Below are 15,440 nucleotides of genomic sequence, written 5' to 3' on the forward strand. Positions count from 1 at the left end.
TCTTATGTTACATCTTTGAGACCTATTTTCTAGGTCCTCTGATTTCAGAGGGACAGATCATTATTAGTGGTCATTAAATCCTCAATACGTTTATTTAGAGTAGTGAGAGTCTTGGAGTGTTCTTCCAGAATGTGCTCTGACACCTCTATTCGTTTGCCCAACTCAGCAATATCACTCCTGAGGTCACTCCCCAGAGTCACAAGGGCTTCATGCACTGCTTTAATATCAGCTTTAATCTCCTACAGCCACTTCCGAATCCCACCAAGAAGACCTCTCCTGGGATTGGCCCCGAGATCGCTGATGTTCCCTCAGTCTCTATTGTAATTGCGTCCCCCACGTGGTGCTGATCCACCATCTTGCCCTGCTCTTCCTGCAACGCCGCTGAGTAAGAGAAACGGGTGAAATCCACGCTTCTTAGACACCATCACAATCAAGGCTGTAAGTGCTGAGAGACCCCTTTCCCCACAGGAACATGCTTTTGTAATTTGGATTACCATGATTCTGGCGATTTGGTCTCAGGGAGAGGGAAAGGGAATGGGGCTTCATATACCGCCTTTCTGTGTTTTTTTTTTGTTACTACATTCAAAGCAGTTTACATAGTATATACAGGTACTTATTCGTACCTGGGGCAATGGAAGGTTAAGTGGCTTGCCCAGAATCACAAGGAGCTGCAGTGGGAATCAAACCCAGTTCCCCAGGATCAGAGTCCGCTGGAAGCAGTGCTCTCAGGCTGCCATCTCTGGTGGTGACGTCACTTCCTCCGCTAGGTTATACATCTTAGTACATAAGTATTGCCATACTGGGACAGACTGAAGGTCCATCAAGTCCAGCATCCTGTTTCCAACAGTGGCCAATCCACTAGTACCTGGCAAGATCCCAAAAAAGTACAATACATTTTATGCTGCTTATCCTAGAAATAAGCAGTGGATTTTCCCCTAAGTCTATTTAATAATGGTCTATGGACTTTTTTTTAGGAAGCCATCCAAACCTTTTTTAAACCCTGCTAAGCTAACAGCTTTTACTACATTCTCTGGCAACGAATTCCAGAGTAATTACACTTTGAGTGAAGAAAAATTTTCTCAGATTCGTTTTAAATTTACTACTTTGTAGCTTCATTGCGTGCCCCCTAGTCCTAGTATTTTTGGAAAGAGTAAACAAGCGATTCACATGTACCCGTTCCATTCCACTCATTATTTTATAGATCTCTATCATATCTCCCCTCAGCCATCTTTTCTCCAAGCTGAAGTGCCCTAGTTGCTTCAGCCTTTCCTCATAGGGAAATCTTCCTATCTCCTTTATCATTTTCGTTGCCCTTCTCTGTACCTTTTCTAATTCCACTATATCTTTTTTGACATGCGGCGACCAGAATTGAACACACTATTCGAGGTGCGGTCGCATCATGGAGCAATACAAAGGCATTATCTTCATTTTTGTTTTCCATTTCTTTTCTAATAGTACTTAACGTTCTGTTTGCTTTCTTAGTCACCGCCACACACTGAAAAGAGGGTTCAAACATATCAACGATGATGCCTAGATTTGTTTCCTGGTCGGTGACTCCTAACATGGAACCTTGCATTTCATAGCTGTAATTTGGGTTCCTCTTTCCCACATGCATCACTTTGCACTTGCTCACATTAAACGTCATCTGCCATTTAGATGCCCAGTCTCGTAAGGTCCTCTTGCACAATCCTGTCGCGATTTAATAACTTTGAATAAATTTGTGTTGTCAGCAAATTTAATTACCTCACTAGTTATTTCCATGTCTAGATCATTTTATAAATATATTAAAAAGCAGTGGTCCCAGTACAGACCCCTAGGGATCCCCACTTTCTACCCTTCTCCATTGAGAATACTGACCTTTTAACCCTACTCTCTGTTTTCTATCTTTTAACTAGTTTTTCCACAATAGGCACTACCTCCTATCCCATGACTTTCCTATTTCCTCTGGAGTCTTTCATGAAGTATTTTGTCAAACACCTTTTGCAAATCCAGATACACAATATTGATTAGCTCACCTTTATCCACATGTTTGTTTTCCCCTTCAAAGAAATGTGATAGATTGGTGAGGCAAGATTTCCCTTTACTAAATCCACGTTGGCTTTGTCTCATTAATTCATGCTTTTGAATATGCTTAGTAATTTTGTTCTTTATAATAATCTCTACCATTTTGCCCGGCACCAACATCAAGCTCAGTGGTCTAATTTCCTGAATCTCCTCTGGAACCTTTTTTAAAAATCGACGTTAGATTGGCCACCCTCCAGTCTTCTGGTACCACGCTCGATTTTAAAAATAAATTACATATTACTGACAGTGGTTCCGTTAGTTCATTTTTCAATTCTGGTACCACGCTCGATTTTAAAGATAAATTACATATTGTAAAAGGTCTCTCCGTCTGGCCCAGTCCGGGAAGGCCTTACCACACCACCGGCCCAGAGCTTGCGTTTCCTCCTTTACTTTTCTTTATTCAGCAGGCCTTTTTGGGTTTTCAAACAAAACACCCTTCAATATTCAGGCTGTTCCAGACACAGTATAATTACTGCCCAGCTTGACTCAGCACCGTTCCATATAGCCAGGCTGTACTAAATCCAGTCCAATTACAGTCAGGCTTTTCTCCCCTCAGTTTATTATATCCAGGCTGTTCAAAACACAGTCCCCATTTACAGCCAGGCTTTTCTCAACTCAATTCAATATAGCCTGGCTGTGCTAAACACAGTCCAAAATACAGCCAGGCTTTTCTCCACTCAGTTCAATATAGCCAGGCTGTTCAAAACACAGTCCCAATTACAGCCAGGCTTTTCTCAACTCCTTTCAATATAGCCAGGCTGTGTTATACACAGTCCAAAATACAGCCAGGCTTTTCTCCACTCAGTTCAATATAGCCAGGCTGTTCAAAACACAGTCCCAATTACAGCCAGGCTTTTCTCAACTCAGTTCAATATAGCCAGGCTGTGTTATACACAGTCCAAAACACAGCCAGACTTTTCTCCACTCAGTTCAATATAGCCAGGCTGTTCAAAACACAGGCCCAATTATAGCCAGGCTTTTCTCCACTCAGTTCAATATAGCCAGGCTGTGTTATACACAGTCCAAAATACAGCCAGGCGTTGTGCGGGCTCAAAGCCTCGGGTCCCCCCCTCTTGGTCAGCCTTACTCTCCTGACCTCCTCCCGCTTGACCCGGGCATTCCCACTATACCTCCTGCTCGGGCTGCCTCAGAGCCAAGAGTTCCATCGGTTCTTCTGAGACATTCTCTGGCTCCTCTTGCTCCATGGCCTCCTCTTCCTCCTCCTCCTCTCTCTCTGGAGCCCAGTCCATTTTCTCCTCCCCCCACCCTTTTTCCAGCTGATCTCTCTTTTCCTCATTAACCGGGCTAGGCTCTTTTTTCTTCCCCCCCACCCGGTTCAGCCACCTCCTCCACCAGGGTGGTGACTCAGCTTTTCCCCTTTTCTGGCAGCCCTCTTCTGGAGCTTCTTGGTTTTGCACCCTATTTCTCCTTACCCGGGGTTCTCCTGGGGCTTTCTGGGAGTTGTAGTTTCTTATCGGTATGTCCCTCTTAGGCAAAACAGGAGCCCCCCTAGGGTCTTTCCTCCTACCCTCCAGCTCTCTTTTCCCCTGTAGGAAGCTGGGGTTCCTCTCCACCCTTTTCCTTCCTTCATACTCTTTACAATATGTCTTATCTCCTTAAACAGGAATCAGTATGTATTCTTTGACCCGGATAAATTGAGACAATTAATTACTGCTAAAGAAAGCGGTGGTGTTGGTGCTTTGAGTACACCAGTGGGGAGCTAAAACCGCTGGCAGAGACTTAGATTCTACCCTCTCAATTAATGGTTTAAGAGATTAAGCTCTTTATTTACCTTATAATTATTGCCTTGTATCTTGACTATAACTAGTGGACTAAGTACATATTACTAACAGTAGTTCCGTTAGTTCATTTTTCAATTCTGGTACCATGCTCGATTTTAAAGATAAATTACATATTACTAACAGTAATTCCGTAAGTTCATTTTTCAGTTTTATCAGTACTCTGGGATGAATACCATCTGGTCCAGGAGATTTGCTACTCTTCAATTTGTCAAATTGCCCCATTACATCCTCCAGGAAAGGGGATAAGAGGTAGGAACAAATTGACTGTAAATGAAACAAGAGGAGGGGAAGGAATAGGGAGAAAATGACTGGACAAGATGACAAACACATTATATCATAGGACCTACGAGAGACCGGGAATCTGAACTGTGTCACAGGGTCTCCAAATCCATGTTATGTAATACTGAAAGCCTTTTTGAAAAGGTATGTTTTCAGAGCTGCCTTAAAATTTAAAAAGGAGAGCTGAACACAAAGATGCAGGGTTATGAGGTTCCACTGAGCAGGAGCAACCATTGAAAAACTGGTAGATCTGGCACTGTGCGAATGGATCTATAAGTAAGAAGGAATAATAATTAGATGTTGGTTGGAAGAACACAAAGAGTGAAGACATAGGGAATAGGCGATCTAAACAGAAACTGTGGAACTCCGGAATGGAGAATTTGATGTGTTAAAGCTGGAACCTTAAATTTGTTACGTAATGGATGGGAAGCTAATGTTTAGACTTCAGAAGGGGAGTAACACTATCATATTTCTTAGCCCCATGAATGAGCTTAACTGTGGTATTTTGGGTTAATTGTAGATGATGTAATTGGTAAAGTGGAAGACCGTGAAAAAGAGAGTTACAGTAGTCGAGAGTATGCTAGAGTATGTACTAGCAAGCAAAGAGACTGTAGATCAAAGAAGGAACAGGACAGCCCTGATCTGCCTCAAAGTAAAAAATGACCTTTGCACAACAGTAGAGAGATGTTGAGAAAAAGATGATTATCGACTACCACCCCAAGGACTTTGACAGAATCTTTCAGTGGAATAGGCAAACCGCAGAGTAATGGAGAATATGGGAGACTGAATGGTCTAACTAAAGGAAAAAATACTGAAATAATTTTTGAGATATTTAGTTTTAACTTACTGGAATTAACCAATAGCAACCTTGGAGAGCTTCAGAGTAATTACATCAATATTTGAAATTGAACGATCTTCTAGTGAAAAAAGTAGTTGAACGTCATCTGCATAAATGTAAAAAGTAATGCGCAACAATCGCAAAAGATGAGTGAGTGGAGAGGGAAATATAAAAATACGTTCAAGAAAAGATCCTTGTGCTACACCAAGAGAGAGAGAGAAATGGGTTCGTTCAGGGATTTTTGTCACTGTACCCGAAATGTTAGTGAGTTTGAGGGATTTCTACCACTAAATTCACAAGCCCTTTACATTTCCCCTCATAAACTCATACATATCTCTTTTCTCACCTCATTCCATCACCCATGTTGTTTTAAATCTTCATTCCAATTGTTCTTTGATTTTATTTAGCCTGTTTGCAAAAGAATACCTGAACACCATGTCAGCGAAGCAGCTGTCCTTATATGACCGTCTGATCAACGAGCCTAGTAATGACTGGGACATTTACAACTGGGCAACAGGTATGGGGTCATTCAGCCTTATCTCAGCAGTGAGGATGGGTGACTTGCTGCTGGGTACCAGACACCGGACTGTATGGGTTTAGAGTGCAACTGCAGAACTAGCAACAAAAAGTGAGGTTGCAAGAAAAAAGTTTGTAGATGTTCTAGTGCTGGTTCCTACTAATTGGAACAAGATCAATAAGTTCCTGACCATTCCTTCAGAAGGTGGCCAGCTTCAGTAGCTTAAGCGTGAGTTAGGAGCTATATAGATTATTATTAAAATTCTGGTCAGTATTAACAGCATTGTACATAGTAATTCCTGTGGTAAAACATTCTGATTACATTTGGATACTGTCGCTCATGAAAACTATGGAGGCAGTATTCAATACTAGTTAACCGGGTAGGAGAGGCTCCCTTCCTAAATAGCTTATAGTCTAAATTTATGTACAGGCAGTGTGCTTATGGTCAGGCAGTGATCAGTTGATAATGAAACAGAATTAGTCTGCAGGTTCACAGCTTTGTGCTGAAGTATTGTACTGCATGGACCGAATTTTGATTCACAAAATAGTGGTTTGCTTTCGTCACCATACAAGTTTAGTAGGGTCAAAAAGTGATTTAGATGAAATGCATGAGCCCTTAGTTTGACCATGAACAAATACAGGGCCCCTTTTACCAAGCTTCAGAGGTCCCTTTTTACCACAGCTGGTAAAAGGGAAGTCTCACTTTCCTACAGGAAATAGCTGGGTGGCAGGTAAAGCACTTGCCGCGTGGCCATTTCAGGTGGCGGTAAGGGATCCCACGTTAACCCAGCAGTAACCGGGCAGCATGTGGGACTGCCTGATTACCGCTGGATACACTCCGGTGCTACAAAAAGTTTTATAGCACTGGAAATGACAGCGCTATAGGAGTGGGAAGTACTGCTGGGCTGCTGTGGTAGCCCGGTGGTACTTCCTGTATAGCGAGCGGTAAGCCTGCGTTGGGCTTATTGCTGCTTGGTAAAAGGAGCCCACAGTTAGTAGTGGAAAAAGATACTTCATTTAACTTTACCTGTTGGAGGTGAAGAACAACAATTCCTTAGCTTCAGCAGCAGATGAATCCAGGAACTGGTGGGTTATATCCATCTACCAGCAGGTGGAGATAGAGAACACTAAAAGAAGGCAGTGAGTGACCCAGAGAACCCAAGTCCTTCCCTCTTCAGTTTAACTCTATCTCCAGCAGGTGTTAGACGGATCTTCGCAGCTCCTGGATTTTCTGTGGAAGAATTAGGCTCCTGGTTTTTCCAGTTGAGCTTGGGGTGTGTGGCTGCTGCAGCCCGCTTTAAAGGCATACCCTCTGGTAGTCCCCGCCTTACCCTCTCACTTTCCTTGGCTGCTGCATGTTTCTCTGTTTGAGCTGTGGGCTGGAAGTTCCTCACAGTAAATAAAAAAAAAAAAAAAAAAAAAAAACGCACAGCACGATTCCATACCCGAGCTCCCTGGACCAGGTAGTGGACCTTCATTGGCGAGTTCACCTTTCCTGAGAGGTCGGTGGTCAGCTGAGAGCAGGGGCGGTGAGTCCCGACTTTATTCTTCTCAGTGCTAGCGCTTCTCGTGCTGTAATGGTGGCAGAAGCCGTTAAGCGCTGCTTACTCTGTGGCAAGTGCCGGAATTCAGCGGGGCTTTGTTCCTCGGCTTGCCTCGGCGGCTTGGGGTCCATGAGTGCAACGGCGGCGGCAGAGGCTGAGTTTTCCCGCTCTCCCGCGTTGGCGAGCGCCATCTTGGATTTGCCGGATTTCACCGCGAGCGCAGTCCAGTCGACGGAGTTTGCAGAGAAAACAGCGATTCCAGTGTCTGAGGTGGTATGTTTACCGAGGGACCCTCAGGGGGCGATTTCTGCCACTTCAGCTAGTGTGGGGGAGCAAGGGGCTATGTTTTCCTCTGAATTTATCCGTTTGATGCACCAAGCCTTTTTAATGAGGCAGGTGTCCCCTTTGGTTAGTTTGCCAACTGTGCAGCCTGCCGTGCCTGCAGCTATAAGCTGTCATCCTGAGGAGGAGGCCCTTTCTTCCATGGGGAGGGGGGGTGAGTCCCCGCGTCAAAAGAGGAGGTGGCTGCCCTTCGTGTCAGCGTCAAGATTCCGTTCGGGTCCGGTCGCCTTCCTGCTCCCTGGTTGGGGGTGCGGCGAGCTCCTCCAGACACACGGGTGGAGGATCTCGAGGAAGGAGAGCTGGGACAAGATGATCAAGATGATAAATCTGCGGTTCGTATTTTTCGTAGAGAAGAGCTTCCTTCTCTTATCACAGAGGCCTTACAGGCTCTGAATATAGAAGCCCCGGCAGGGGGGTTCCCACTTCTGTGAATGTTAAGATGGCCAGTACTAAGAGGCCTTCCAGGGCTTTTCCTGTACATGAGGCTATTCAGGACCTCATTTCAGCGCAGTGGACAGAGCCGGAGGCGGCTCTGAAGGTCTCGCGGGCCATGGCTCGTCTTTACCCAGTGGTGGAGCCTCATGCAATGTTGTTTGGCTTTCCTCGGGTAGATGCGTTAGTGACGGCTGTCACCAAGAAGATCACGCTTCCGGTGGAAGGAGGGGTGGCCCTGAAGGACATACATGACTGTCGTTTAGAGGCTACCCTGAAGCGCTCTTTCGAGGTCTCAGCGCTCGCCTTGCAGGCCTCTATCTGTAGCTCTTACGCGGCCAGGGCGACTTTGGCCTGGCTGCAGCAGGCAGTTCCGTCTCCTTTGGATGCCGCGGACGCCTTGGCTGAGGTGGCGCCTTGCATGGAGTCTGGTTTGACCTTCTTAGCTGATGCTCTCTATGATTTGGTAAGGACCTCCGCCAAGCAGATGTCTTTGGCGGTTTCTGCTACATGCTTGCTATGGTTGTGCCATTGGGCTGTGGATATGGCTTCTAAGCAGTGGTTGACGAGGCTACCATTTAAGGGGAAGACTTGGAGCAGCTGGTTAAAGATTTCGGAGATTCCAAGTCTCAGAGACTTTCCAAAGATCGGGCACGTATTTCTTTCAGGAATGTCTCAGCTGCTGCGAAGCCTCGGTTTTGAGACTCGCGTAGGTACCGGCCTGGCCATACCTAGAGTTCTTTCCAACGCTCCAGATTTCAGCAGCGTTCTTCCTTTCGTTCTGACAAAAGGTCCTCTGTTGCTATCCAGAAGCAAGGAGGTCCAGGTCGCACTTCGCAATGATGATGTGCAGGTTCAGTCTTCGGGGCCAGCAATAGGAGGCCATTTGGCTCTTTTCTTCGAGGAGTGGACCAAAATCACCACGGATCAGTGGGTCCTCGACGTGGTCAGAGTAGGCTACAAGTTTCAGTTGGCAACGCATTTGTGGAATCCCGTTGCGGCACGGCAGCCAAGCAAGCTGCAGTGCGAGAAACATCAACTCTAAGGCGCTTGGAGGCTGTAGTGCCTGTCCCAGAGGCCGAGCGGGGCAGCGGGTGCTACGCCATTTATTTTGTGGTGCCTCGGAAAGGAGGTTCGTTCAGACCGGTGCTGGACTTGCGCAAGGTCAGCGAGAGCTTGTCAGTGAGGCACTTCCGTATGGAGAGACTGAGTTCGATTATCTTGGCGGTGCAACCGGGGGAGTTTCTGACTTCTCTAGACCTCAAAGAAGCATATTTGCATATTCCAATTTGGCAGCCTCATCAACAGTTTCTTTGCTTTGCTGTTCTGGATCAACATGGGGCAACATTGGCAATTTCAGGTGCTACCGTTTGGTCTGCCCACGGCACCGCGCACCTTTTCAAAGGTGGTGGTGGTGGTGGCGTTTCTCCGCAAACGGGATCAGAGTTCATCCTTATTTGGACGATTGGCTAATCAGGGCAGAGTCGGAGTCCAGCAGCCGACGGGACACGGAATGGGTAATTCGTCTTCTGCAGTCCCTCGGTTGGTTTGTCAACTTCGCCAAGAGTCGACTCGACCCCTCGCAGTCTCTCGACTATTTAGGAGTATCTTTCGACATGGGGAGGGACTGAGTTTTTCTGCCCGAAGACAGACGCAGCAAGTTGCAACTTCACATTCAACATTTACTTGGGCTTCCGCGCCCTTGGGCGTGGGATTACGTTCAGGTGCTCGGGTTGATGGCAGCCACCTTGGAAGTTGTTCCTTGGGCGAGGTTTTACATGAGGCCCTTGCAACATTCTCTGCTCAGCTGGTGGTCACAGATATCTCAGGATTATCAGAGGTGTGTCACCTGGATGAGACAGGCCAGAAGCAGCATGATGTGGTAGTTATCTCAAGCCAGTCTTCGGAGGGGGCAGTTGTTGGCTACCCCACAATGGATTCTGGTGACCACTGATGCCAGTATTTCAGGCTGGGGGGCATATTGCCTTCAACATTCGGCTCAAGGCCTTTGTACGACGCTGGAGGCCTCTTGGTCCATCAACCGCTTGAAAGTGAGAGCGGTTCGCCGAGCCTTTCTAGCGTTTCAGTCATTCCTGGAGGGTTGTGCAGTTCGGGTACTATCCGACAACACGACGACAGTGGCTTATCTCAACCAGCAGGGCGGCACTCGTTCTGTGCTTTTGGATGCGGAAGTGGCCATTCTGGCCTGGGTGGAGCGACATCTCCTGTGCGTATCAGCAGCGCACATAGCAGGAGTCAGCAACGTGCAAGCCGATTTTCTCAGCCGACACTCGATCCGGCAGAGTGGGAATTGGCGGCGGAGGTGTTTCAGCAGATTTGTCTCTGCTGGGGCACTCTTCGGATCGACCTCATGGCGTCCAGCAAGAATGCCAAAGTGACTTCTTCAGCAGATGATGGGAGCCCAGATCGCTAGGATTGGATGCCCTAGCGCAGCGTGGCCGATGTGTTCCCTTCTCTATGTGTTTCCTCAGTGGCGCTTGATAGGCAGAGTGCTTCATTGGGTTCAGAAGCATCCAGGGAAAGTAATTTTGATTGCGCCAGATTGGCCACATCGTCCGTGGTATGCGGATCTGATTCAGTTGTTGCTGGAGGCTCCCTTTCGACTTCCACTCCTACCGAATCGCCTCCATCAAGGTCCGGTGCTTATGGAAGATCCTTGCCGCTTTGGTCTTACGGCCTGGCTCTTGAAAGGTCACGATTGAGAAGGAAAGGTTATTCTGAGGAGGTTATTGCTACGTTGCTGCAGGCTCGGAAGCAGTCAACGACTTCGGCGTATGCGAGAGTCTGGAGGACTTTTGAAGTGTGGTGTGCAGAGCATGCTTGGTCTGCGGTTAAGGCGTCTGTGGCTCAGATGTTGGCATTCTTACAGGACGGTTTGAAGAAAGGCCTTTCTTACAATTCCCTGCGGGTACAAGTCGCAGCTCTGGCGTGTTTTAGAGAGCATGTAGCTGGGACGCCCTTGTCAGCTCATCCGGACATTTCCCGGTTTTTGCGAGGAGCTTTGCATCTTTGTTCTCTATTACGCAATCCGTGTCCTTCCTGGAGTTTGCGTCTTGTGTTGAAAGCCTTGCAAACTCCAGGAAGGACACATAGTAACATTTACTATGTTACTATCCAGCTTATAATCGAAAGACAAAAACGCCTATATTGCGACCTAAATCGGGAGATAGGCGTTTATCTCCCAAAAACGAATAACGCGGTATAATCGAAAGCCGAACTTGGACGTTTTCAACTGCACTCCATCGCGGAAGCGTACAAAGTTGACGGGGGCGTGTCGAAGGCGGGACTGGGGCGTGGTTATCACCCGAACAGAGATGGGCGCCTTTCGCCAATAATGGAAAAAAAGTATGCGTTTGTAGCTAGAATTTAGGGCACTTTTCCTGGACCCTGTTTTTTCACGAATAAGGCCCCAAAAAGTGCCCTAAATGACCAGATTACCACCAGAGGGAATCGGGGATGACCTCCTCTGACTCCCCCAGTGGTCACTAACCCCCACCCACCACAAAAAATGATGTTTCACAACTTTTTATTTTCACCCTCAAATGTCATACCCACCTCCCTGGCAGCAGTATGCAGGTCCCTGGAGCAGTTGTTAGGGGGTGCAGTGGACTTCATGCAGGTGGACCCAGGCCCATCCCCTTCCCCTACCTGTTACAATTGTGCTGCTTAATGCTTAGTCGTCCAACCCCCCCAAACCCACTGTACCCACATGTAGGTGCCCCCTTTCACCCCTTAGGGCTATAGTAATGGTGTAGACTTGTGGGCAGTGGGTTTTGAGGGGGATTTGGGGGGCTCAACACACAAGGGAAGGGTGCTATGCACCTGGGAGCTCTTTTTAACCTTTTTTTTTTGTTTTTGTAAAAGTGCCCCCTAGGGAGCCCGGTTGGTGTCCTGGCATGTGAGGGGGACCAGTGCACTACGACTCCTGGCCCCTCCCACGAACAAATGCCTTGGATTTATTCGTTTTTGAGCTGGGCGCTTTCATTTTCCATTATCACTGAAAAACAAAAACGCCCAGCTCACAAATTGTCGAATAAAACATGGACGTCTATTTTTTTCGAAAATACGGTTCGGTCCGCCCCTTCACGGACCCGTTCTCGGAGATAAACGCCCATGGAGATGTTTTCGTTCAATTATGCCCCTCCACGTGTCCTTCCTGGAGTTTGCGTCTTGTGTTGAAAGCCTTGCAGGGGACGCCGTTTGAGCCGATTTGGCTTGCTTCTCCGAAGGATATTACTCTGAAGGCGGTGTTTTTGGTCGCTTTAGCGTCTGCCTGACGAGTGTCGGAGCTTGAGGCCTTGTCTTGTCGGGACCCTTTTTTTTTTTTTTTTACAGTTTTCGGAGTCTGAGGTCACCATTAGGACTGTTCCGTCGTTTTTGCCTAAGGTGGTTTCGGCATTTCATCTCATTCAACCTCTGTTTCTGCCGGCTTTTCGGAGGCAGGATATCCAGAGTCCTTTCGGATTCTTCATGCTTTGGATGTTCGGCGAGTTCTTTTGCAGTATTTGCAGATGTCTAATGAATTTCGGTTGTCGGATCACCTTTTTGTTCTCTACATAGGACCGCATAAAGGCCTGTCTGCATCTAAGGCCACTATTGCTCGCTGGATTAAGGAGGCTATTGTTTCTACTTATACCTTGGCAGGGAGATCCCCTCCGGAAGGCTTGAAGGCGCATTCTACTCGGGCGCAGGCCACTTCCTGGGCGGAGACTTCTCTGTTTTTCATCCGGGAGATTTGTCGAGTGGCTACTTGGGCTTCTCACATGTCGTTTGCCAAACATTACAGGCTCGATATTGCGGTCCGAGACGATTCTGTTTTTGGGGTGGCCGTCCTCTCACGAGGCACTGAGGTTTCCCACCCTGTTTAGGGATTGCTTGGGTACATCCCACCAGTTCCTGGATTCATCTGTGCTGTGTGTTGTTTAAAAAGTTGCGGCAGTACCGAGTTACAAGTTATCAGTTAAAGTTCTGTGGTTCAACGATTGTTTTGCTGTGAGTAACTTCTCAGGCTATGTGCTCTTTTTGCTTTGGAATAAGTCTTAAACTAAAGAGGGAAGGACCTGGGTTCTCTGGGTCACTGCCTTCTTTTTGTGTTCTCTATCTCCACCTGCTGGTAGATGGATACAACCCACCAGTTCCTGGATTCATCTGCTGCGCTTAAAGGAAAGAAAATTATCAGTTAAGTCCTAATTTTTCCATCTATGCCCATTCATTTCTAATATTGTTTAGGCTGGGAGACAGTTGGAGAAACTGAGTCTGCATAACCAGTAGCATCCTAAACAGGAATTAGGGTAAATATTATCTGTTCAGCTATTGCTGAGATGGAGGAGGTATGTAGAATGTGGGAGGCAGATAGGACTGTTGAAGATCTAGGTAATTAAAAACATTAGACACTTCAGTGAAGTCCCAGCTGTTAAGGACCTGAGCCTAGTTTTTAATGGGCAGTATTTTTGTTTTTTTAGGTACAAAGCCAGCACCTGAAATTTTTGACAATGAAGTCTTGGACATGCTCAAAGAATTTGCTAAGAACAAAAACATGGAGAAAAGATTGTGGCAACCAGACTTGGAATACTTATTTGAGAAGAAAAGCTGGAGAAATGAGGATATCCCATGAGTCCTCTCATAGGCTCTTCTCATATTCTCACCCCCTCCCAACTCCGCCATCTCCTTGCCTCCTGTTCTTACACACAGATTTTCCTCAATCCTCCAAACAAAATTTCATGTCCAGTGTCCTCATCTCTTAATTAAGACACATATACCACCTTCACCCTAAGGCCATCTCCTTACTCTCCCCTTCTGAACTTTAATTGCCATAAGGGTGAAAGACAGAGATCACCATCTTCTTGCTCACGTTCTTGTGCTTTGTGTATACTGTACCAACAGGCACACCCTTTCACATGCAATTACAATAATCGCAGTGATGTGTGTAGATTCTTTAGCCTTTGGGAATATAAATGAAAGAATCTTCATGTTTGTGATATTTGGAGTGGACTGGAGTGCACTTATAGTTTTTATATTGGCTTATGAGCTTTAGAAGTGAGCACTGAACCCATGAAGCCACATGTTCCACCATAATGCTAATTCATACAAAAATGGCCTTGGAATGCATTGTATAGCCATATCTAGAATTTTGTTGATTTCTTCTCTCCCAACCAATATTCTTTTCCAAAGGCATGAAATAGCATAATTCCAAAGTTGGAGTAAATATGTGCATGAATACACTTCATGAGTAATCATTTTAGGTGTCTTTTATACATTTTAGTTCTTCAAGAGTAAAACTATTAGGTGGCTTATGGTTTCTGTAATTTTAATACCCATGCTTTAAAGCCCTCAAAGGATTATTGTGTGTAGAAATATAATAATAATGGGGTGGGGGGCGATATTCAGCCAGCAGCAGTCAACATTTCATTAAATATGGCAGACACCAGCTGAATTACACCCAGATGTTCAGCGCTGGCCCCTATCTGGCTACCAGCACTGAATATTCAGGTCAAGGGCAGTTGCTGGGAGTTACCTGGGTGCCTGCTGATATTCAGTGGTGGTACCAGATAGCTGCCTGGTTCACTTAGGACAGCCTTTTTGCTGTTCTAAGCTAACTGGATAGTTATCTAGGTGCCACTGTAAATTTTGGTGGTGCCTGTATGGCTCCCAGGTCTGCCTTGACTTTGCCATCTGGACTACCTTGGCACTAACTGGATAGTGCCATAGTGGTCAAACAAGATATGCGGTGGCAGATATCTAATGATGTGTCGCCAAATATGCTGTTGGGTCCCTGATGGTGTTAGTTAAGTGTTCTCCTGTTTTCAAAACTCCTTGGTTCACTCTGTACTATTATTTAAAGTAGAATGTTTCTTCCATTTTGAAAAAAAGCTTTATATAAATAAAATAACCCCCTGTGATGCTTACGTTTACAGGCCGAGAATGTACAGAAGTGCTAGTTTTGCACTAAACGGTATTCTATATTCCTTAGCGTATGCAGCAGATGAATCCAAGAACTGGTGGGTTGTGTCCATCTACCAGCAGGTGGAGATACAGATTACAAAGCTGAAGGCAGTGATACCAGACAGCCAGCTCCTCCTCCACCTCAGTACATCTGTATCTCCAGACTCCAGCAGGTGGTGGACAGCTCTTCAGCAGCTCCTGGATTTGTCTGTTGGGGATACTCCTGCTGAGTTTAGGAGTGTCTGGCTGGTGGTGCCGACTTTGGGAGCATATCTTCTGGGTCCCTGCTTCACTCTTTCCCCCCTGGTCTCCTGGTCTTCAGGGCTCTAGCCTTCCTCACCAGTAAAAAAACAAAACAAAACAAAAAACAAGAGAGCTCCTTTGCCTTCATTCGGTGTTAAAGAACAACAAAAACAGAAGATTTCTGACAGGACTGGGCAGTACAGGGTTTCCCTGTCTTAGTGCTGTGCTTTCAGTCTGTGTACAAACAAAAAAAGCAATACTGGGCCTTCAAGACTGGGACAACAGGCGTATTTTATTGACAAACGTCCCGACACGGGCCGTGTTTCAGCGTAGATTAACGCCTGCCTCGGGGGTCCGGTTTTAGTTGCAAAAAAATATATATATATGCATCCAATGCCTCTAAGAATGAATAGAGGA

General features: G+C 46.3%; 1 protein-coding gene across 1 annotated transcript in view; it reads left to right on the plus strand.

Moving 5' to 3' along the window:
• Nucleotides 1-14,059, plus strand: part of SDHAF2 (succinate dehydrogenase complex assembly factor 2) — a 37,892-nt gene extending 23,833 nt beyond the window's left edge. The window contains exons 3-4 of the mRNA XM_030201166.1: nt 5,391-5,500; nt 13,301-14,059. Coding sequence (XP_030057026.1) covers nt 5,391-5,500; nt 13,301-13,452 — 262 coding nt within the window. The 3' untranslated portion in view covers nt 13,453-14,059. The remainder of the gene's footprint in view (nt 1-5,390; nt 5,501-13,300) is intronic.
• The last annotated feature ends 1,381 nt before the right edge of the window (nt 14,060-15,440 follow it).

Source organism: Microcaecilia unicolor, chromosome 4, assembly GCF_901765095.1.
Source record: "Microcaecilia unicolor chromosome 4, aMicUni1.1, whole genome shotgun sequence".
NCBI classification, from domain to species: Eukaryota; Metazoa; Chordata; class Amphibia; order Gymnophiona; family Siphonopidae; genus Microcaecilia; species Microcaecilia unicolor.